The sequence below is a fragment of the Vicugna pacos genome, chromosome 27 (assembly GCF_048564905.1).
Source record: "Vicugna pacos chromosome 27, VicPac4, whole genome shotgun sequence".
Lineage (NCBI taxonomy): Eukaryota > Metazoa > Chordata > Mammalia > Artiodactyla > Camelidae > Vicugna > Vicugna pacos.
Genome location: NC_133013.1, coordinates 16,955,177 through 16,979,166, shown reverse-complemented (window position 1 = coordinate 16,979,166; position 23,990 = coordinate 16,955,177). Strand labels below are relative to the sequence as shown.

The following is a 23,990-nucleotide window of genomic DNA, read 5'->3' as shown; positions in this document are numbered from 1 at the left end:
ATCTACCTAAGCGGGGGGTGGGGGGCCCCTGGGACTGCTTTCCCAGGTGTGTAATTCCCGTGAATGTATAGGACTTTCCTTCTCCCAAACCTACATGACATTGTTTTAAAAGTGAGAAGCAGAATTCAACATTTGGAAGTTGATGTCTAATCTTAAGCAGAAAGGTCATTGTCATTCATTGATACATCATTTAATCTGAATCTCTTATCCATGTGTCCACCTACACCATATCTATTGATCCACCATCAGTCTTCATTTATCTTCCTGTCTTCAGCTCTCTGTCCATCAATTTATTAATTCTCTCCCTGGGCAGCCCCGCTGCCATCACTTGATTGGGGATGTCACATTTTTCTGACATTACTCACAAACAGCCCCTGACACTGTTTTCCTACCCCCCCCCCCACCGCCGCTGAGCTGGTTCCCTATTTCACCCTTACTCCTACTTTGTGTTCCAACCAAATAGCACTCTGCTTCTCTGGAAAAAAAAAATCCTGTTTTTAGTTTGCTAGTTTTTAATGTTTAGTTTGTTCTAAACCACAAACCTGGTGGTTTAGAACAATAGAAATTTATTGTCACCCAGCTCTGGAGGCCAAAAGTCCAAGTTCAAGGTGTCGGCAGGGCCTTGCTCCCTCTGAAGGTGCTAGGGAAAAATCTGTTCCATGTGTGTCTCCCAGATTTTGGTATTTTGCTGGCAATCTTGGGCATGTCTTGTAGACGTACCACTCCAATCTCTGCCTTTGTATTCACATGGTATTCTCATTGCGCGTGTGTGTGTGTGTGTCCAAATGTCCTCTGATTATAAGGACACAGTCATACCAGATTAGAGCCTACCCTAGTTACTTCATCTTAACTTGAACATCTGTAAAGATATTGTTTCTAAATAATGTCACATTCTGAAGTATCTTTTATGGGGTCACAAATCAACCCATAAAAATCCCCCATTGGCTAGACTTCGCCCATGCTGCTCCCACCATTTGCAATGCCCCCCCATGCATTTCTGCCTAATGATCATCTCTCTAACCTCTTTTTCCCTCACATGTGATCACTCCCCTACTGAACTCCTACAGCTCTGGATGGGTGCCTCTCTCCTGACACTTACTAGAGTAGGTCCCACATTATAATCATTTGTTCCAGGACCCTAGTTTTCTGTAGATGTGTTTTTTTAACTCCTAGAAGATTGATACTCAGATATTTGCAAAAATTATTGCTAGGTAAGCTTAGGAAAGTGTAGCCTTCACATTCTTGGCCCTGGATTTTAAGCTTCTCTAAGGCAGTAATTGGGTTTTACTCATTTTGGTATTTCCTCTCCCAACTCTGAACACAGTACCCACGAGCACAGGAGGCCCTCAACGTGGGTCGGCGATTTGGAGATTTGGAGCACAATGAAAGCGAGGATTTGGGTCTGCACTTGCTGGTGTCTGTCACGGTGTCTGTCACTGCAAAGTGCTGATGCTTTGTAAGCTGTGCAGCATAAATCTACTGCGCTTAATCTGGGTCCTCAACCAGACCATGACACCTTCACTGCCCAAAATGAATGAGTCTTTGTGTGTGTGTGTCTCTGTGTGTAGAGTGCTCTCCTCAAATTAAAAAGAGCACGGCCCCAAGACACGTTGAGATTGTGACTCTGTACAGACGTGTGAGGGGACCCTTCTCGTCTGTCTTCTTTTCATCTTTCTCTTCATCATCATTTTCAATATCTTCATCATCATCACTAATCTTAGGAATTCTGAGTCAGAAAAGCAACTCACAGTTTATATTATTTAATTGTTAGGGCTATAAATTTAAAATGTGCCAGCTACCTGGTCCTATTAGCCATCCTCTGCTCTAGGATAATCTGCTTAAAACCGATACCACTCAGGGATTTGGACTTCACTGATTTCATTTCTGGCTAGACTGGCCTTTTCTTTTTGCTCATTGGATCCTAAACAAAATGGCTATGACCCATTGGGGGAAAGTCAGGCACCCTCAGGTAGCAGATAGTCTTGGGGACTTTGGTTCAGGGAGGACCACGTGATCAAGTCAGGGGTAGAAGGCATTGGTGTTAAGATGACAATTGTTTTTCTTACCTTAGCTCACAGAGTTATTGTCAGGTTAACATATAATCATTTCAAGTTTTGGAAGAAGAAATGCCAAGATACTACAGTAGAACTTCAAGGTAATGTGGCGTATTGTTATACAGATTCACACACACATGAGTCATATCCATGGTTCTAAAAAAATATGTTTTCTATTCTCTAAAACTCTGATTTATCAGGTGAGAAATAAGGAGGGCTGTCAGAAGCACTTCCTGCTTGGGTTTCAATACAGCAGAGGGGTTAAGTGTACAAGAGCTAGAATGAGAAAGCCTGGATTCAAGATGGCGCCACATCTTTCCACAGGGCAACGTGGCATGAGTTACTGAACATCTTTACCCACTTTTTTCCTCATTCACAATCTAGGGACCATAATAGTTCTCCCCTTATAGGGATGCTGTGAAGGTTAGATGAGGAAGTCCTTGCACAGTACTTCGCTCATTGCCTGGGCATGTGTAAATGCATATAGATATCAGTTGTTAGGTTTTTTTAAAAAGATGATCATATGAAGAAATGAAAAATATATCCATGGATTGTTTCACTGTAGTATATATTTAAAACAATTCCAGATAACAGAAGAAATATCACAATTAACTGCCAAATGACATATATAGACAGTGAGATTTGAGCTGGCTATTGATTGAAGAGTTAATAGGAATTATGTGGGGAAAACAAGTTAGGAGTAAACATTCAGGATGGCAGAGTACCATATAAGTGAGGACAGAAGCTAAAAACTGTAAGGTAAGGTCAGCTTAGTGTTTATCTGAACCAGAGATTGTGAATAGAGGAGGAGTGGGTGACAAGGCCAAAATATTTGGCCGGGAAGAGGGTGTGGCAAGACCAGGATGACAGCCTAGCCATTTGGGATTCATACAAAGCCACTTTTGATTACTGCTGGCTCCTGAACAGGGTGATGAATTGGTGAACGTGATGTTTTAGCAATATAATTTGACAATGGTGTGACAGGCAGATTCACCTAGGGACTGGAATCAGAGGAATATATTACAAAGCCCCAGAACAGGGGCTCTGACATTGAGGTGGGGGTTAAGGAGGCCTAAACCAATATTTGTTCATCATCTAATGTGTTTTGTGTGTCAGGCTCTAACCTGATCCTTTTTTTTTTTTTAAATCACAAGAGCCCCTGTGAGATAAATAATACTTCCAGTTTACAGAAGGGGAAATCAAGGCTCTGAGAATTTAAGTAATGTACTTAAGGCTTTAAGGCCACACACAGCTGGTCGGTTGTACAACAGGAATCTGATAGCCGGTCCGTCTGTCTCCAGGTCTTTCTGCCATGCTTTGCTGAAATGGGGAATCTAGTGAAAGGATGTTCACATGAGATAACTGCAAAACATGTACTGAAACCTGATTTTTGATTAGATATGGGGAATTAGGAAGACACTGGCAAGAAATAAGGATTCCAATGGTTTGTGCCTGGGTAATTGTCAGCATAGTAGGGATTGTAAAGAATTGGTCTATCAGGAGGGGACATTGTCTGGGATGGGGATTATAGAAATGATGGGTTTGTGATTATGATGCGAATAATGGAAATGCCAAGGAGCCATTGGGCATTGAGAGAATGAAATTTAGAAGGAAGCTTGTGGCTGGAGTTAAAGGGTTAGAAGTCACACCCCTGGATGTGGACATCGATGATGGAGAGTGCAAGGAGATGTGAAGAGGGAGGAGGAGATGGTGAGAGCAGCATTCCTACACTTTGATGGACACAGGAATCACCTGAGGTTTCTGTCGAACGACAGATTTTGATTCACTAGGTTTGGAGTAAGAGCTTGAGATTCCTCACCTCTAGCAAGCTCTCAGGTGATGCTGCTGTTGCTGGTCTAAGAACCACACTTTGAGGAGCCAGGGGTGAAAGGACTGATCCTCAGGAACCACTAGGATGGTGGTATAGGTGGAGGAAAAGAAGCCACCACAAAGAAGAGGAGTAGAAAGATGACACAGTATTATTAAGGGTCATGGGGGATGTGGGATGGTCAAGATGGTCTGTGGAATAATCAAGGTGAAGAGGAATGGAGAAAACCTAGTTATGGTGCCTACTGGTGACTTTCAGAGGTCAGTTTCTATGGAGGGAATGGAACTTGGATTATGGGAAGTTAAGCGTTAATGATCTGTGAGATAGTGGAGGTTACAGTTGGAATTGAATCATGCAAAATGTTGGTACCCAGAGGAACTAAGGAAATGGGATGGTAGCAAATGGTCCGTAAAGTGGAGGACATAGCTCCATCATTTACTAGGGGAGAGCCTGAGAATGTGGGCATACACGGGCGTGTTACCTGTGCACATACCAAAAGAGAGAGGTGACCATGTACAGATTTCTGCAGAAAGGGGAACAGAACAAGATTTATGGAAGATGCTGGAGAGACAGGAAATAATTGAAGAAGGAAGTTGGAGATAGGATTGAAGGCACCAGTTAAAGGAACAAAGAAAATACATCTTTTCTCTAATACAGAAAGAAAGAAAAGTAACCAGGCTCTGGTCAAGATGGTGCAGTGAGTTCCTGCTTTAGGGCACCTCCTCTGCACCAGACACAGAGCAATGACCAAAAAAAAAAAATATAGGAACACATAGCTGAGCTTGAAAACAAGATAGACAACCAGATGGATAAGAAATGGTTCAGAAGCAAAAGGTTGATGAGCAGAGCTACATTCATTCTCAGGCTGGGCTCCAAGTCTAGAGGCAAAAAGTAGGGACAGGAACTTAGCTCTTCAGGGTCCTACACAACTATACATACTCCAGATTGTCAGGGGATCAGGGCTAGAATCACTGCTTGAAGCTGTGAGTTGGGGACAGGCTTACACACTGATGAAGTGTCTGAAAAAATAACGTTGCCAACCCTTATCTGAGAGTCTAGCTAATAGGAATCTCTGAGCCTAACAGTGGAAAGGAGTATATCCTTTGACTTTGTGGAGGGAAAAAGCTTGAGATACGGATGATAAAATAGCATAAAGGGAAAGATGAATGCATTTGACTACACTAATTAAAAAAAATCAATGTCAGATACCATATATGAAGTTAAAAGATAAGCCATAGACTGAGAGAATATAATTCCAGTGCATATATCCAGCAAGGGATTTACACACAGAATAAGTAACAAACTCCCACAAATAAAAAAGAAATGCCACCTGTGTGTGTCTCCACACACGTATATATAATGTATGTGTATGTGGATATATAATACGTGCATGTACATATAATATGTTACTATATAATTGTTTTTATATTATATACATAATATACCCACACATACACATAATAAATATAATGCGCACACACATACATAATATATGTATCACACACACACACACACACACAATGAGGATATACGTAGCTGTGGCTCTCCCTCCTCTCAAAAAAGCAAGAGGTGATGTTCTGGTATTACAGATTTTCCCTTCTAGACTTATTTTTGAGAATGGTGATCAGGTTTTGCCAGGTGACTAATTTCACTTCGTGGCTTGTGAAGTGCTTTGATTCTAAGTGGTCACTTCATCTGTGTCCAGGAGTGGAAGGACATTTCAGTCCTTTGAGCCAAGCTCAGCTTATAGTTGATATAGTAGTGATGCTGAGGGCGAAGCCCCCAGGCACATCCTCCTCCCTTTGGGTGAAAGCCTTGCCATGTTCACCAAGGAAGAGTCCCGAGAGCCTTCGGGATCCCTTCAGGGAAGAGCCTTTTGCAATTTTGTCTGAGACTCTCAGTGTTCCGTGCCCTTTTATCTCACCCGGCTGTGGCTATGGCTGCCTCCCACTGAGACTTCCCTTGGCATGATTCCCTGACCTAACTCACACTTGGGTTACATTCAGCCTCAGCTCCCTCCCTCAGAGCATCTGTGCACAGCTGGAACCAGACTTTGCACGTGGGCCAGGGCGGTCTCATCATTTTCCCAGCAGTATTGAGGCGACTTTACAGGAAGAGGTGCTGTAGACTGAAGTTGGGAAGCTCAGTGCAACACTCTTAGCCATGAAGTATGCAAGAGGGACATTTCAGCTCCAAGGACATTTCAATATCCTATAGAAGCCTTGGTCGCATGCTTCTTGTCATAGGACTATGGGAGTACTTGGGGTCAAATCATTACCCCATGAAATTTAACAGCTGTCTTAAAAAGTCTTGCTGGCTGGCACTTGGTGACCTTTGATCAAGTGTCTTACACATGCCAGGCAAAGTGGAAGCACAGCCAGCTGGTGATACAAATGCCATTTTCTCCCCCCAGCAGTAGCATTGCAAGTAGTCTCTAGCATGTTTTCCTATTGGGAACCTGATTTTTGAACACAATGCCCTCTTACTGCTACAGTTCAGTTCCTGAACCATCTCCTCTTTCTGAGATAGGTTTGGCCCTCTGATGGAGGTTTCCAGCCCATTGTTTATAATTTTTATAGTTATAACCATTACTAGAGGGAGCGTACGTTTGGGAATGTAAGGGACAGTCCATGAGGCTTGCTGAGATGGTATTCCTGGTCTTTAATGCACAGCCCATAACCTAGTGCTGGCTTTATGTTTACTGTAAAGCTTTAAATTCAAGTGCTAGGGCAAACCATGCAGGTGTTGTAAATGAGTGAAGGGACGGGGTGGAGGATAATAGGGAGTGGTGGGGCCTATGGCAAGTTGGAGAACACACACCCTATCTCAATGCAGTGGCCACCACTGTGCTGGAGCTGATTGTCTTTGTGCAGAAATGCTAGCCCGGCATTGACAGAATTCTTGGATTTTCAAAGGAAGCTAGAAATAGGGAGGTTTTTAACTGTGAAATCTTCCACCTTTTAGATGTTGGCAACTAAGTCGAAAGTTTTAAAAATGATTCTGAAAAAAGACATACCCTAGAGCCACAGATGGCCTATATGGTGAGGTTTGCAACCTCAGAATAACAGAGAACATGGTCTGAGGGTTTTAAGCAAGCTAGTTTGTGGCCAGCAAGTCTAGGCATTGGGGTCTCACCACCTAGGACAGTGCCACCAGACTTTTATTGCATCTGATGGCAGGAGAAGAAAGAACTTTGATTGACAAAAGCAATAGCCACACCAGGAGACAAAGGTACAGAACAACATAATCGTAGCCATATCCTGGGACCACTGGGACTCTTTGACGACCTTCTTCACATGACCTTAGTGAGGGCACCACACAGGCAGCAAAGGAAGCAAGCGATGCTTGTGAGGCAGTTTTTCTTACCATAATATACTTTTTGTTGTCCTTTCTTGTTCACATAGTGGCCCAAAGGGAGGGTGCTGGAGAGAAAGTTCTTCTGGGCACCATGCTTGGCCCCCGAGGAGGAGTCTCAGGTTCTCCACACTCTTGCCATCTGTGTGACTCTGTTTTGAGCAACTCCTCTTCTCTCCAAACCCATGATTATCTCTCTTTCATCAGGTTTACTTTTCATCCTTTCTAAGCTGAACTCCTGGAAGTAACATCAAAAGGAAGAAGTCAATGTCCAGATAGAGTTTGGGATTCCTTACTTGGAAGGTCCCAATACAAGCCAAGTGTTATTGTAAGAGTGGTAGCTGTGTTGAGAGTGATAGGTGTGGCAGGCTAAACGGTGCAGAAAAATGAGGAGCCTGGGAAAGGATTAGACTGGGCATGTGCTGGGGGAGGGCAGTGGCAGGGCATGGGGGATGCTCATCTCCCTGGCTAGGGGGGCTGTCAGTGAGGCAGGAACACTCTAGACCTCTGGACGAGCCTTCAGAAGGAACCAGAGGCAGAGCCCTGCCTCCCCTGGAGAATGTCCCCATCACGACTGCCATGACCTCCACGTCTGCCTCCTTTTCCTGTATATTGATTTTCATCAAATAGAAGCTATATTGCAAAGTAGTTAATGATAAGGATTTTAAGGTTAGGAAGAACTTGGTTCAATGTGTGATATCAGACTCTGCCTTTTTTTGCATGGTAGGATTGTTGTATCCAAGCATTGCTTAAGGCTCCCTTCTTTGGCTTGTGCCTGCCTGCAGTGTGCTTCAAGACATTTCACATCTTCTCATGGAGAACAGTGGGGAAGTTGAAGCTAGAATGTCCCCCGACCGAGGTGGGAGGCAGAGCAGGCTCCCCACCCTGACATGCATCCTGTGGACTCCTCCTGTGCTTGCTCTCTCTCTCTCTCTCTGGACAAGGATCCCGATTGCCCTGTGCCTCTGATTCCCTATGGTTAAGCCATCCATGATGTCAGTTCCAGGACTCTGTGTATTTCAACCTACTCTTGAGTAAAAAGTGCTTTGCTCACAGCCAGTGCTCTGTAAGTGCTAAGTGTTACTGTGATGGAGCAACTTTAAGATGACAAACAGACACATTTGAAGAGGAAATGTTGGGAAGTAATCCAGCAGAGCTCTGTTTGGTACTGGGCCTTTTATCCAGGCCATAACCTGAACCACTTCATGGAGTTCAGTAATAAAATCACCTCGTTGGATAACAAAAGGGAGAAGCAGGGACAGAAAGGGAGACCTTGAGGACCCAAAGTCAGGTGAAGGGTGCGTAGGCGGAGGCTGTAAGGAAGTTCTCACCGGCAGGTGCTGGAAAGCGGATAGCTCTAGTCTCCCAGGGCCAGAGTGGGAGGGGGGCCTGGGATGAACCCCTAGAGAGGGCGAGATGATTAGCATCCACCAGATTGTCAGAAGAACAGAGATTTGAAGGTCTAGGCCATCTTTCGTGTTGCACGGCCAAGGAAGCCAGCCCTTCTCTTGCTGCCGTGTGTATTAAAGAACTTGCCTTTGAAGGCTGAACCTGCTTTCAGCCCGATGAGATTGGTTCCAGAGCCTTTCATCCAGTTCTGTGGGTGCTTAGCACCCCTTCTCCCCTGGCCTCTTCCTTCACAGCTTCCCCCCCACCCCCCAACTTCCCCAAATGATCCCAGAGTCTCTGGCTCACTTCTCAGGAAACATACACCTAGACAGTCCCTGAAGACCAGGCTCTGTTCTGAATTACTGCGGGCCCACAAGTAACTTCGTGCTGGATGACTTTGGGGAAAGCTGTCGACAGATGGAGGGAGAGGTTAGACGTGGGGTTCCGTGGGCCCCTGGTGGGCGAGGCTTTCTTTAGAGGTGTATCTGGCTCTCTTTGGCCTTCCCTCCACCCATCTGTCCCTTTCCCAGTCAGTGTCCGTGGTGGTCCTGGTCTCCCTTGCCCTCCTCCCAGCACATGCCTTTTCCTTCCTGCTCCGGGGCTGTTCTGAGTAGGAGGGGGAGGAATGGAGGATTTTGGAGTGGTGCCTCTCATGCTATCAGGCTTCAGCATTTAGAATCTTGGACAAGCTCCACCTGGGAAAGAGTTCCAGAGAAAACAAACTTCAGATCCCAGCTCATATGGGAAAAGGCTCATGTTCACGGAGGCAGCTTCAGGGACCTTGGCAGAGGCTGAGGCGGGCTTGGTCCCTGCCTTTAATGGATCCGACATGGAGCCTTCCAGGGCCCACGATGCTGCAGGGCCTCCAAAGGAGATTTCACTCTGAAGCTCTGATGATACCTCTTTCATAGGAGTTAGAGTCCTCGGGTTGCCAGGGAGCCAAGAGCTTTTATTGTTCCGAATGTTTATGTCCTAATTGAGGCAAGAAAGATTTTAAGGGGCCAAACACCCTCTCTCTTCTCCTCTTTACTCCCCCTTGTGAAGTTGTTTCCCTCTTGGAGAGTAGCTGAATTTCTTTTATGGGACAGAAGGGGCCAAAAATGGGGTCTTGAGACCTACAGGATCATCACTCCAGTCATAAGACTCAGCCTGCCAGTCCCAGAAATGGCATCCACAAAAACAGTGATGGGCACCAGTTCAGGGTGCCCTGGCCCAAGAGGAGGGATAAAGGTAAGCGTGTTAAGGGAAAGACTGGACGGAGTTCACGGTGATGGCAAATCCTCCTTCCCTGATCCCCTCGGGCATTTCTTCAGTGTCACGCTGTGATACCCAGAGGACAGTGCATCTGGATTTTACATCTGAAATAAAAGCACGTGCCCCTGCGGGGAAAGCAGTGTGAGTGCAGGGGCTGGGAATGCCTGGATTTCTGTTTCTGGCACTGTGAACTTAAGAAAAAGACTTCCCCATGTCTTTGCACTTGGGGCTCCATACTGACCATTAATTCCCCCATGTCTGCCTCTTCTGCCAGGGGTCTTTTCAAACATAGACAATCATGGGATATTAAACTTGAAGGACAATAGAGATCATCTAGCCCCATCAACTCACTTTATATATGAGGAGCCTGAGGTCCAGAGTGGGGAAGTGGCTTACCCAAGGTCACATGGTGAGTTACCTCCTTTGACATCTTTGTATGCAGTTCAGACCCCTTTCCCCCTCACCAATTTTGATTCTTAAGATCTTAAGACCTCATGACATCTCCATATGTCCCAGAGGACTGGGGGATGACTTAGGTGCCCAGTGGGGGACTGGTACTAAAATCCCTTAGGTTAGAGGAGTCTTCCAGAAGAGGACAGGTGAGGGATATGGAAGAAGCAAAAGAGGGACCACGGCCTAGAGAGAAACAAGGACGTCATGGGTCTTCTAGGCAGGCTTCCCAGACCAATGATCTGCCTTCCCTCAGCCTCAGACCCAAGAGAGCCCTTGTCGCAGGTTAGCACAGTGAAGCTACCCCAGAAACATTTCACATTGAAACTGATGTCATAGGTGAGGAAGTGTTCCTCTGTCTCCACCAATCTGACCCCGCCCCCTCAGAGGGAGCGCTCCCAGCATCCAAGGTGATTCAACTTTGTTTCAATCATAGTATGTCCTGAGGATGAGAAGAGGGACGTCTCAGTACCAACTCCATCTCTCCCCATCGTAGCCCCAGTGTCCAGCTGCCTCCACAGACCTGCATACAGCTTTCCTAAAATGACAGGCTTACTCCTATCTCGTCTGCACTCACACGCACGTCAATAAGCACACGCTCGAGACAGACGTTATTTTATAGACATTATTATAATCCGAGGTTGACTGAAAAGCCTCCTGCTGGAGATTTGATCAGGAACACCCACATTTCTGGACATCCGAATTCCGTCCACGGCAGTGTAGGCCAGAGAGCAGCTGAGCTATCACGGAAGTCCTCCTTGCTTGAGGCCGTCCATGGCTTAGTGGCCACCAGTGCCACTCCTCCAGGGTACTTCTGTCCCCTGTAAGACTTGGGATTATGGGAAGGCTGAGAGATCAGCCAGCATTTCACTGGCTTGGTGAAATGAGAGGACAAAGTGAATGAGAGTTTGTAGACTTGGAAGGACAGAGCCCCCAGCCTGGTGTGGTCCAAGGCGGCCCGCACCATCCCACCTGCTAGGACGGGAAATGGCCCTCAGGGATCCCTTCGGAATATAAGGTCTGGAAAGCATCCCCCAACCCCTTTGCCCCCCAGTGACCCTAAAGATTATCCCCCGTTCCCACCTCCCCCGTTAGATGAGGCCACCCCCACCCATCCAGGACAGTCCAAGGCCAAGCCCCCAGATGTTTCGCTCACTTCCCCTTCCTCGGTTCAGTGGAGGCCGCAGCAGAAGTGGAGTGTTTCCAGGTCCTCTGACCATGCTCGGTTTTAAGTTAATCCCCTCCTCCGACCCTTCCCTTTTGCTGAGAATTCATTTGACTGTTTCCAGTATATCTGTCTCCAGATCTCCAGTTCCTCCCCTGCCTTCCAAGCTCCCTCTCTGTTACCCCTTCTAGTTTTGGTCTTCTTTGGGGATTTTGGTTTTTACTTTATTTTGCTTTTTTCTGTTTTTCTGTTTTTTTGTTTTTGTTTTTTATAGGTTTCAGAGAAATTATGTTGAATCCAATAAGCCTTCCCGGACATTCCAAGCCTCTTAACCATGGCATCTATGTTGAGGATGTCAATGTTTATTTCAGCAAAGGACGTCATGGCTTTTAGAAACTCTTTTTAAGCCTCCCTGTTTTGATGTCACCTTGTAGGCTGGGCCCTCTGAGAGGCTGGAAGCTCTAGGCGTTGTTCTGTTTGGATCCGGGGATGCTAAGTAGAAACTACATAAGCCACCGGTGCCCCCGCGCCCTTTGACACCACCAGGACGGGTGCCCCCATCCGCCACCGGCAGGGCTGCCCATCCCCTCCAGTCATCACTGTGCTTTTTTCCGGCCTCCAAGGCAGCTCCTGCCATCATCCTTAGAGCCAATACAGAGAATTAAAAGCCTGTACACCAGGAAGCATCTTTTAAACATACTAGCCATTCTCTTGCTTTACAAAAACAACCCAGCCACCGCGAGAAAGCCTGATGAAGTCCAGCCGTGCTCCGGCCTCGCTTCCCCTGCTCGGAAGCGAGGGGGGTCTCCCTGGCTCTCCCTAGGATGCCAGGCTGTCCTCTTAGTGACCTCGTCGCCCTGAAACCTCCCGTGGGGAAGAACATCTAAGCCGAGGTGGAGACGGCGCTGTGAGAGGAGGGGGAGCCAGGCCCAAGTATTGGCACCAGATTAGGTCTCAGAGGAAAGAATGGAAACCAGTTGTTTTCTATACTATTATTTTGTTTTTTTGGTGGAGAAAACCATCCCTTTTTTGGGACACACTTCCCCCCTACTTCCTCCTCTCTCTGGAGCGGCTCACAGTGAGTGTGATGTTAGCAAACCCCTTGGCGAGGCGGATTGCTCCAGGGCTGCTCCTCGGCCCCTAGGCCTGCGGTTCCGACGCATTTGGCTGCAGGAGGCCTGCCCGTGAACTGGCCATCCTACTAGGACCACAAGGGACCAAGGAAATCAGGGACCAAGGCCCTTCCTGCTGGCCTGTAATCCTGGGATTGGCTCTCTTCCCCCACTTTTACCTATCTTGACTCTGAGAACTTTCGGAACCCAATGGAATCGCCATTTCAAGGCCAAGGTGAACTGAAGGGGAAGAGAAGTAATACTTGGCCTCCTCCAGCCCCTCTCATGGCACCAGTGGAAGTGTCATCTGTTCTCTGGTCAATATATGTGTTTACTTTGCTTGCTTTGACTCATGCCTTACTCCATGGCCACTCTCTTCCAAAGAGGGGGGTTTGTGTCCACCATTTTCAATGTGATCCACTGGGGAGAGGGGCGGGGAGGCCCTTCCCCTGCTTCAGTAGGAAAGGTACCATTGTAGGGCCTGAACCTCTCCCAGAGTTTTGCTGCCACGTTGGCTGCTGAGTGGACTTTGGGCTTGGCCTCATTCCCCCGACCCTTGGTGCCTCCACTGTGGGGCGTCAGCACAGGCTGCCCCCTGGAGGGTGGAGCATGGAGGAAGGGGGGCCAAGTATGGGGAGCCCTCAGGACAAAATGGCGGTGGTTTTGGAGCAGTGACACACAGCGATAGGTAACAGACTTTCTACCTTTGGCTAATTTAACTGGGGGTTAAACTTCCCATGTAGGGTTTGATGTTCTGAGTCCTGTGGATGGCGTTTCTTCATGTCAGGTTTCTAGCCTGACCCTGCAGATGCCTCCATGGGGTGTAAAATGCAGTGCTTTCCAAGGTCTTGCCCGGTATCTGGGGTGGCCTCCCGGCACCTGAATGTCCAGAGTATCACGCAGGAATTCAGGCTCTCTGCGGGGCCTCGAGGTGTGTGTCTATCTAGCCCCTCCCAGCTCCCCACCATTCTGCCCGCTGCTGTGTCATGTCAGGCTGTTCCCCATCATGTCCTGCCAACCCTGTGGACCAGGGCCTCCTCCTGAGTGTGGCTTTAAGGAGTAAGCTTGAGGATGATGTTTTTTAATTATTGTAAATCATTACCTCATTTCCAGCCTCCCAGGCTCCATCCATCCCAGCATCTTTTATCTGCCATTTTCCTCACCTTGTGCTATGACAATGGGGCGTTGTGTTTCCACAGAGACTTATAGGAGTGTTCAGTGTATAGTTTCTTAATAAACACTTTATTTTCTAATGAAATGACTGGATCAGACCTCTTATTTGGCAATTTTGCAAAGAATATTAAAGACATATAGAAATTTCAGGCTTCCCATGTTTTTTGTTTTTCATTCCTCCCTATTTTACTGTTAAGGTTTTAAAGAAGGTTCTTAGCCAAGTCCTATCTGCAAAGGTGTTTACAGTCTGTTTCATTGATTGCTTTCACTGAGAGGGTGTGTTTTCTCATCTTATTGAGAAGGAATCAGAAGCACAGAGAGGTTGAATGGTTCATTCAGGGTCACAGAGCACAAGAGGCAGAAGCAAGCTTCAAATCTGACTCCTCCACATACAACTGAGGCTACTGAAACTTTGGTTCTGTTGTCCAAGCAGCCAAAGTTTATAGAGATTCTTTCTTCAGGGCTGACGTTGAAGGGGGCCTGGGGGTGGGCTGAGGGGTTCTTTATCTTTGGTGCGCCAGCAAGCCAGTGTGACTTTCCCCTTGATTGGCGTGGTTTTGTATCTCTCTTATGGGTCTTGGGGAAGAGACCTTGCCCAGAGGAAGATGGAGCTTTGGACTTATAGGCCAATCTGCTGATCATCCGAAACTACCCCGCCACCCCCACCAACACACACACACATACATACACACACACACAGACGCACACACACACAGACGCGCACACACATACACACTCAGGTGAGCCAAACTCTCATAGCAGGTCTCATGCGGGCTGCCAGCGAAACAGAGGCAAAAGAGTCCTGGAGTCCTCCTAAGGCTAAAACGCTTAGATGAGCTAGCGTCTCTGTCTGTCCTTGGTTCCTGAGCCCTGACACGGCTCCGAGGATTGAAATGCCTTTTGCAACTTACAGTAGCTTTCTTTTAGGAGGAAGGGACTCTGTATGTAAGAGATTTGGAGCAAGAGAGGAGGTCAGGGGCTGGGGAAGGGTTCCTGGGAGCATTTGAATCCTTCGCTGGGTCTCAGCAAGCTTTGCTGGCGCTTGCTTACTTCACAAGTAAAGGCGAGGCAGGTGCAGTCAGGTGGGTGAGCCCAAGGTGCAAGTCCAACAGGCAACTGATCAGGCTAGAGTGGTGCTTTCTCCACTTACCCTGACTTAACAGACTCTCTTACTAAAGTTTAGTTTGCTGGGAGGCTCCCCCATCTCCACTGCACCCCAGATGGAAACTCCTTTTCAGTAGAGTGGCCTGGGTAGGGAGTTACCCCAGCTCTGCATTCTCCTGTCCACAGCGGTTCCAGGGTTAGAACAGGGATGCCCCAATGGTTGGGACCAGCGGGCTGCATGGATTCAAGGGAGAATTTCACTATCAGTAAGAAGAGACATTTAAGCTTTGTTTTGTTCAGATGTACAGAGCCTGCCAATGCACGGGAGAAAGATGATGACTAGAAAGAGCCCCAGAGGAGATGAGAAAGCAAAGCACCCATCCTCGGGCGGAAGGGGTAGCCTCAGCCACGTGAAGGGAGCGCTCTCCTGCTGTAGCAGGAGGGAAGAGGGAGAGATGGGGGTTTAGAGGTGCGGGGCAGACAAAGATGTGAGAGAGTTCTTATCTGGTGGCTTCTGTTTTGCCTGTAAAGATTAAGGCAAGGCCTTGTGTTGCATGTGGGAGCATCTAAGAGCACTGAGAATGTCTGAAGCAACAGAAGAGACCATGACAGATGGAGGGAAGTATGAAAAAGTTGCTGGCAGGCATGAGGATGTGGCTGAGACTGGAGTGCAATGTTTAGTGTCCAAGATTCTGTTTCCCAGGCTTTCCTGCTGGGTCCTGAAGTCCCATGGCGTCTACTCCAACGTTGGAGGCTCTGGGGAAGTCAGAGCTGGCACGGGGTAGCCCCAGAGAGCTGAACTCTGCCCACCAAGATTGCTGTCTTGGACCAGCTTTGTGCAGAGAGGCTCAGAGAACCAACAAGCTCTGTATCTCCCTGATCTGCTGGGTTTGAAACCTCACCATGGAATCTCAGAGAGGCTTTCTTGGACTTGAGCTTACAGCTTGGCTCTGGGGGGGGGGGCGGTTTGTGGCAGAGGTTTGAGCCATGAACCCAGTGTGTTTGCCATGTGCTTGCTGGATTTTCATTCTGGAGGGAGTGATCAAGGGACACTGGCTCTGAATCTTATTCCCTGAAATTCAAAGGATGCAGAACTCACTGTACCCTTAAGATGGGGCAGGACGGTGGTAAATTCAGGTGTGGGGCCTTTCAGGTACACGCTCTGGAGAAGACTTGAGTCCTTCCCTAAGGGTTGTGTGGCTGGACCCTGGAAATGGTTACCAAGCTCCAAAGAAGGGCTCACCAGTGGAGCATTACTGATGATAACTAAGTCAAACTTGTGAAGCGCCAATTCAGATGCAAGCACATTTCACCCTGGAGGAAGCGGAGGCTCAGAAAGAGTCAGCAATAACTAGGCAAGATTTTCCCAGCTGTGGCCGGCAGAATCACGACCGACGTGGGGTCTCCTTGACCTCCCAGGGCTCTTGGATACTCCGCTGCCCCACAGGTCAGCCCGTCTTCTGCTCCGTGCAGTCCTGGGGGCTCCACAATCATAGCCTTCCTCTGGCTTCCTAGACAAAATCTTTCAGGGGTCTTTGGGGCTAGACGCCATCCTTAACTTCCTTCTGGGACCTTCCAAATAGGGCGATTTTTAAAGACCTCCCAGAAAAGAACATCTGCAGTGTCTTTCTTCACCCTCTCTAGCATTTGATGGCCCTGGTTGCCTGAAAGTGTGGTTGTTCCTAGATCTAAGACTGATCACCTGGCTCTCAGTGGGTGAGACTCCCAAGCAGACATGGGTGGCATCTTTGATGTTGAGGAGGACTTGTTGGATGAGACACACCTGATGCTCAGGCTGGTAGGTGAGGCTGCCCAGGTCCGGGCAAGCATGAGCAGCTTCAGACAGGAAGGCAGCAGAAGGAAGAGCCTTGCCTGACTTCCACACCCCTCTTCGAACTTTCTTCACCCAACCTCAAAAACCTCCTGGCGTGTGGAAGCTCGGCCAAGTGCTTCTCGTGCGGAGAGAGAACAGATGCCAGGCATGCTCAATTTGGAAGCCAAGGAGCTGGGCTCCGGGCTGCCCTGTCTCTTCCTTCTTATGGGGGAATTCCTTTCTGTAGCCAAACTCCCAGCCCCCACATCCTCACCTCCTCCTCCCAGCCACAGACAGGCGTGACCTCAGCAGAGTGCTGGGCTGCGACACTTCCCTTGGCTCAGCCCAGTTCCTGCAGGTCAAGCCCAGGCATGAGCAGAGGCTTGTGCATCCCAGATACCATAGTGAGACTCAAGGGAGGGTTGGATGCCGCTGAGACAGCGCAGGAGCCAGCAGATCAGTGCCGGGTGACTTCATCGTGGTGTAGCTTCCTGTACTGCGCCAGACGTGGATTAGGCGGAGGGCCTTTGTTCCTTCAGTGTTTACCAACTGTGAGCTCCGGTGAGACTCACAGGTGGCCACCGGAGTGACTCGGAAAAAGAGAGCAAGAGGATGGTGGCAGTGAGGGTGGAGGGATGCTGGCTGCTACGAGGCTCCACTGGGAAGGACAGAGGGAAAACTCTTCAGCGTGACAGTGGAGGGGGCACTGGGGCAGCGAGGAGGGTGGGGGCTTCAGGGGAACCTGGTTCGCATCCGAATCATCCGGAAGGCTTGAAGCTCCACTCCCTTGCTCTCCTAGCTCTGCCACACCCACTGCGTTCCCATTCTATTGCTGGTGCCGTGGGCGAAGCTGCCCGCAGCCTCCAGTCTCCTTGGATAGCGCTAGTTCTGCATTTGTCTTTAGAAATCCCGTTACCAGCCCCCTGCACTTCCCACCTCCCAAGAAAACCTCAGCCTAGATCTGATAATATATTCCCAGAGCTCATAAGACTCCTTCCACCCTACTTGAACCCAAAGCCAGTTGAAGATATCATGTTGGCAAGAGAGAAGCTGTCTTGTCTGCTTTTTCCGGTGATTTGAAAATTCCATCAAGATTCTGAGGCCCATGTGGATAGGTTTTTGTTCCCAAATCCTCCTACTTGGTGGGTAAACTTCCATTAAGTGACCGCAGTTTCCCTGTAAAGCTCTGCGGGCCCAGGGGGGAGATTTCTGCAAGGATGATGAGGTCTAGGACCTCTCTGCCTTTTTGTCTCTTTCCATCAGGACACTTTCCCCTCCTGGGTGGGTTCCTGAGAGTACTAGATTCCCCTTCCCCACCCACCTTGACCTCCAGGGGAAGGTGGATGCACTGCTCAGATGGTCTGTGTGTTTGGGGGCGGGACATGATGAGAACTGGGGAGAGTGAGGAAGATATTGGGGCTAGCCTTTGATTGGAGCATGCTCAGCTCCCATGACAGTGAGAGAGAAAGAGTGAAGAGAGAGAGAGAGAGAGAGAGAGAGAGAGAGAGAGAGAGAGAGAAATAAGAAAGGCAGGAGGATCTCCGAGAAGCACAGATCCCAGAGGGACCCAGAGGATGCTGATGGCTCAGATTCCATGTCAAAGGCCTCCAGCCCAAGGCAAGACCAGGTCTGTGTGGGTCCAATACGGGAAGTAATTTGGAACTGGTTAGATCAGAGGGAAAGACAGTATGCCCAAATTCCCAGATAATAGCCACAGCTGTAGAGACATCCTGACTGAGGGTTTTGGTGAGACTTTCAAGTCTGGAAAATGAGAGATGCATGAGCTTCCTACTCAGACCAGAGGCTCCCCTGGGCTTCTCAGGGTCACAGTGTCTTCCCAGGATCCTCTGCAAACAGGCGTCACTCAAGGCCTTTCTGATGTCGATGAACCTGACTTTGATTTGGCTGAGAGTGAAGGCAGGGCGGTGTGTGATAAGGCAGGAAGAATGGAGCTTGGTTTTTCTAGGAGGCAAAGAGCAATTCTCCCTTCACCCCCGCCTAAGAGCCATGTCAAGGGCAGTCTGAGAACATGGCAGGTGGATCAGAACAGCCCCCTCAGCCATGGAGAGGGTCTGAAGACCTAGCGGTGAGGCTGCTCAAAGGTATGAGTCCCAGGGCTGTGTCCCTGACTTGTGGCTTCATCCAAGTTTGAGGACCAGCATCACGTCAGAAAACCCCACCAAGCCTGACTTGGGTAAGTAACGCCAGAGGCCTTGGTGGCCAACAGTGACACCAGCTTATCTACGTCGCTCTCATTTCCCCTGGGTTTCTGCCGCCCATGTCTTGTAACCACAGCAGCAAAATGAAGCCTGGCTCTGCCTTTGCGGACCTCACCGAAGCAACTGGCTTATTTCCCTTAAAAAAGACACAGCTCCCCTCTCTCAGCCCTGCGTTCACTCAGCAGTGAGAAGGGCAAGGACGTAACCCCTGTAAAATGACTTCGCTGCCTTTGAATATGGCCCAGGGATACTCCTTTGACAGAGCTCTGGAATGCCACCCACTGTCTTACTCTGAAGCTCACACCAGCTTCGGTCTGTTTGGTCCTCGGAATATAGTTTTCAAATTGCAGCGTGAGATCCTTGACGTGACGAGGCTTGAAACAGCCTCTGGCCAAAGGTCATGTGATTCTGACTCCCAGATGGCCTTCTTAGGCAGTGAGAAGGTGGAAACTGAGGGCAGGGGTCCCAGGGAAACATTTATGGCACACAGCCAGGTTCTTGATGGTGTCGGGAGCACACAACTTGAGTTTGAAGCTGAAAGGGTTTAGATTCCATAACACAGGAGACCCCCGGACCCACAAAGGCTCTCTCAGTTCCAGCCCAGACAAGGCGTCTCCAAGATCCTCCCTCCTGCTGTCAAAGTCAAAAAGGACAGCTCCTAATGTCTATGTCCCACGGGCCAAGCAGGATAAGTGCTTCCCCCAGGGCCCTCCTACAAGCAATCTCAGGCAGAAGGAAAATTCCAGAACGCCAGCTGGATGCTAAGTCCAGCCTATGTATTATGTATTCGCCCATGTGTCAGCATCCCTGCTGTTAATTCTGAGAGAAGACTCATCAGGCAGGGAACCAGAGAGGAAATCTCAAAGCAATTTTTGTTGTGAGTGTTAGGTCTCTGAAAACTCAACCTGGCTGAGAGGGCACAGCCGGGGTCTGTGACTCTCTCTGGTTGCTCCCATCGAGGGTCACAGCTCTGGACCAAAGCCTTTTGCTTCAGAGGGAGCCAGGTGCAGAGTCCGCCAATGAGAACTAGAGTCTGGTGGGGGAAACGATAGAGGAGGCACCATGAATATAGAATATATTCTGAAGATGTCCTTCCTGGGAGAATTTAAATTCCGAGTCCATGTTTGAATGACTCATGGAATTGTTCAATCTTTATGGCTGTCAGTTTGACGTTTCTTGGTATCATAACAGGCAATTGCTGTACTTTACTTGTGATACCCAATGGCCCATCTGGTCATTAAAAAGACCAGAATGACACCACTGTGCATCTTCAGGATGGTATCTTTGGCTATTTTAGTAATTTTAGTGGATCAACCACTTGACCAACTATTGGCCTACACAGATGGATCAGTTTTCTGGGGAAAGCTTCAGTTTCTGCAATAGAGTTCTCTCTTAATTTGAAAGCCCAACTCATTATTAGATAAATGATGTTGTAAGGCTCAAGTTACTCCCCTTTTCATTGGCTGCAGAAATGCTTCCCTTTAGTCTCATGAGATGCTAAGAGCCCATCAAATCACTTTGGAGAATGCTATAAGGTATAACCAACTTCTTGTAGATTCACCATGCATGGTAGGATATTAAAGGCTCTGAGAAGTCCTGCTTTATATAAACCTTATCCTACCACTTTCTGAATCTAACAAAACACAAAACACTCTTCACTAAACACCTGTCAGTAGACTCACACATGCACTCTAGGTAACACTGGGCTGTGGTGTGGTCAGGAACTTTTTAAAGAAGAACCAGTCAGGATGTGTTCATCAACCACTGACCTCTTACATCAAGAAAAACAACCACACCCCAATACCTTTGCCCAGCTGTAGGCTCGGTTCCCCACTTCTGCTCTCTGATTTATCTGGAGGCAGAAATGATTCTGGGAGATGGTGGGTAGGTAGATACTTTTGTGAAGCATGAGAAATCTTCACTGTGATATCTCAGAAGACAATGAATGGTAAGTTGTTTCACATAAGTGCTTAAGACTTCAGCCCTAAACCTGGTCACCCTCCCAGGCTGGTGGAGGTGACATCACCTCATGGTAGCACATAGAAGTGAAGACCTGGAGTCAGTTCCAGCACTACCACTAGCAAAGTGACTTGGGTAAGTTGCCTTTCCTTGCTCCATATTTGTCTCTGAGCTTGGTGTTCCACAGATAAAAGATCCTACCCAGACAGATGTCCCAAATGACCCATCCCCATAAGTCACTACTGTCTCCTCGTGGGGGACATCTTCTGGTTCTCAGATCCGTCTCTCTCTGCTGTGTGTCTTGGCAGGTCACGTGGGAAGAGTGACCTCCGCTCCCTCCCAGGGTGCTGGGGAGAGTGGTACGTGTGAGAGCATGATTGCCCTTCTGGGTGAGGGTTGGTGGATTTCTCTGAACAAGGAAGGAAGCAGATGCTTGGAGGTTCATAGACCCTCTCTGTCACAGTTGGACAGGGCCAAGTGGGAGTTCTTGGCGAGATTTTCTAACTTTGATCTCAAGAAGGCAGCTCTGCCTAGCAAGTAGTCTGAAATGTCAAAGAATAAATGTTAAAGCTTGAGGGGTCGTTCTCCTGGGAGTTGCCTGGGCTGGCTAGGGAGGGGGAGGAGGCGGGAGAGAGGGACACGACAGAATCCTTCACATAAAGATTCCGACTTGGTTTTGTGATATTTAAGAAAAAAGAAAACTCTGAATTATTTATAGCACAGGAGATGGAAGCTGGCTTAGAGAAGTGGTCAGTGGTTCACGTTTCATTATTTAGCTGCCCCAGCCTTGAACCGGCAAGACTTTTCTTGTTAGTGACATGCTATTGACCTCTCCTTGAGTTATCCATTATTATTATTATTATTATTATTATTATTATTATTATTATTATTATTATTATTATTATTATTATTATTACTGTTCTTTTAATTGAGGTAATTCATGTTTTTTGATTATGGGGGTTTGGGGAGGCAATTTCTAGAAATGATTGTTGTGAAAAACAAGAGTTATCGCTTTCTTCTAAAGGATCTCCAGCAAGTCCTTTATCATCTCTTTCCACCCCTGTCAGCTTCTAGCTTGTGCCTCTTCCAACAAGGATTCAGGGGTCCCCTGCTCCAGTATCAGTGGGAAGCATCTTGGTTTCGGCCTGGCCACCAGCTGGCCATGTTGCTCTGGGAAGGTAGCTCTCAGTTGTTTCATTTAAAAATAGGAGGACACTGTCATATGCCCTTGAGGGCGCACTGGGCATGTGAATGATGTCGTGCGTTCAGAACACCTCGGCACTTGGGTGGGGGTGGCGGAGCAAGAATATAACATCTCTGTTATGTGTTGGTGGGGGGACAGGAAGTGGAGACATTTAAAAAGGGAAAATCAGCAGTTGTTGAAGAACTGGTGTTAAAGCTAGAGGGAATGGAGTCTTTCAGCTGTTTATTTTGCTCAGGGATGCTGTTCAGATATTAACAAAAATGCTTCTGGTTGATAATACATCCTGATTCTATGGCAGGGATTACTGAAAGCCACTGTTCATCACAAAATTGCAGTTAAATTTTAAATTACACATTTTAGACGCTTTCCCTTCCCCTTCCACAAATAATACAAACACGCTCTCTGTCACTTTCCCTTTAATTGTTTTTGCACACCCTTGGCACTCTTGGGCATGCCAACAAGTGGAGTCAATTTTTGGACAGGTTGGGGGTGTCTGAGGTGAGGCTAGTCCAAGTGCAAATCAGATCATCAGGAAACTTCCAAACAATCCATATTGTATCTAAGATGTATAGCTTTTATTGAAAATCTTACTATTTTTGCTTTTTTCTCCCCCAGACTTGTTTTTTTCCACTGTGAAGAACCTACAGAACATTTTGCAGTTAAAATGTCACAGTGACACTCCTGTTATAAAATTCTGAAAATGTACTTATTTTTACATTCGGTTATTTATTCTACCTCTCAGGAAGGCCTTCCATGTATTTTTTTTCTCTACTCCCTACACTCAATGTTGTAGAAGTGTGGGCAGCGTTGTTGCTCTAGGACAGTGGCTCTCAAACTTTCTGGTCTTGGGACCCCTTTACATTCTTAAAAACTATGAGGACCTCAAAGAGTTTTTGTGTATGTGGGTTTTATCCATCTATATCTGGTCCTAAATGTCAGTAGTGCCAAGCTCAAGAAATCTGATCCAGTGGGAATTCACATTGGTAACCCATAACCTTGGGCAAGAGGATTCTCAGTCTTTTCAGGGCCCTCCTTCAGCTACTAAGAGTCCAAGGGCCACAGGAAGTGGCCACCCAGAGCCTCCGTTCCATGCCCTTTCTAGATAAAATTTCAGTGGCCTAAACTAGAATTTCTTACCCATTTCCAGTACACTTGCAGCCCTCTCTGTTGGACTTTTCTCCTAAGGGTGGGCAGCACTGCTGTGTGTGCACTTGGCCAAGGGGCTGCTGTCTGGGGGCAGAGGGGGTTCAGGCTGAGTGTTCCCAGACCTCTTCTGCTGAGTGATGGAAAAGGGAAGTAGGCTGGGGGGCCAGCTCTCTGGCATGACATGTCACAACTCATAACTCCAAGGAACCTGAGACGTCTAAATTCGTACCTGGTAGAAGCAAGTATTTCAGGTCATTATGAAAATATATTTAACAGAGTAGGAAGATAGGATGTATCTGCTCTACAGGGTGTTAGCTTGATGTATGACTTCCACATTTTTGGACCCGTGAGATGCAGGCTTCTAATGACTCTCTTGTCCCAGGTCCTGCAAATGTACGGGACAGACCTGGTGCAGACAAGTGAGTAATTATGAAGCAATATGATGAAACTGTGCATGACGTAAGCATAGAGGAAGGACATTTAGTTCTTAAATGTGGTTCTGGAAAGTACTGAATCATGACATCTGTTTGCAGCTGAATAAATAGCAATGGCGGTTCAGGATGATCCGTTCAGACTTCCAATGTTCCATCGTTTAGAGCATGCCTGCCTCTTTGAGCCTGAGGAAGCCTGATCCCATTGCCACATAGCTAAATACTGTGTGGTCCTTTGGTAACCTTGCACCATTCAAGGCCGGCATTCTTCCTGCTGGACCATCTCCATGCTGGGGCAGTGCTCATATAGTGTCATGCCCTTGTCAGGTTGCCGT

At 47.7% G+C, this 23,990-nt stretch overlaps 1 protein-coding gene across 5 annotated transcripts in view; it reads left to right on the top strand.

The window, feature by feature from the left end:
* NTRK3 (neurotrophic receptor tyrosine kinase 3) overlaps positions 1-23,990 on the top strand; it is a 341,248-nt gene that overhangs the window by 235,536 nt on the left and 81,722 nt on the right. The window contains exons 14-15 of one of the 5 annotated variants that reach the window (XM_072950749.1): positions 10,154-10,288; positions 11,769-13,864. The exons of 3 other annotated variants lie outside the window; for them this stretch is intronic. In XM_072950749.1, the coding sequence (XP_072806850.1) occupies positions 10,154-10,288; positions 11,769-11,887 (254 nt within the window). In that variant the 3' untranslated portion in view covers positions 11,888-13,864. Of the gene's footprint in view, positions 1-10,153; positions 10,289-11,768; positions 13,865-23,990 lie in introns of those variants that run through there. One more of the 5 variants, XM_072950750.1, reaches the window with a different exon arrangement.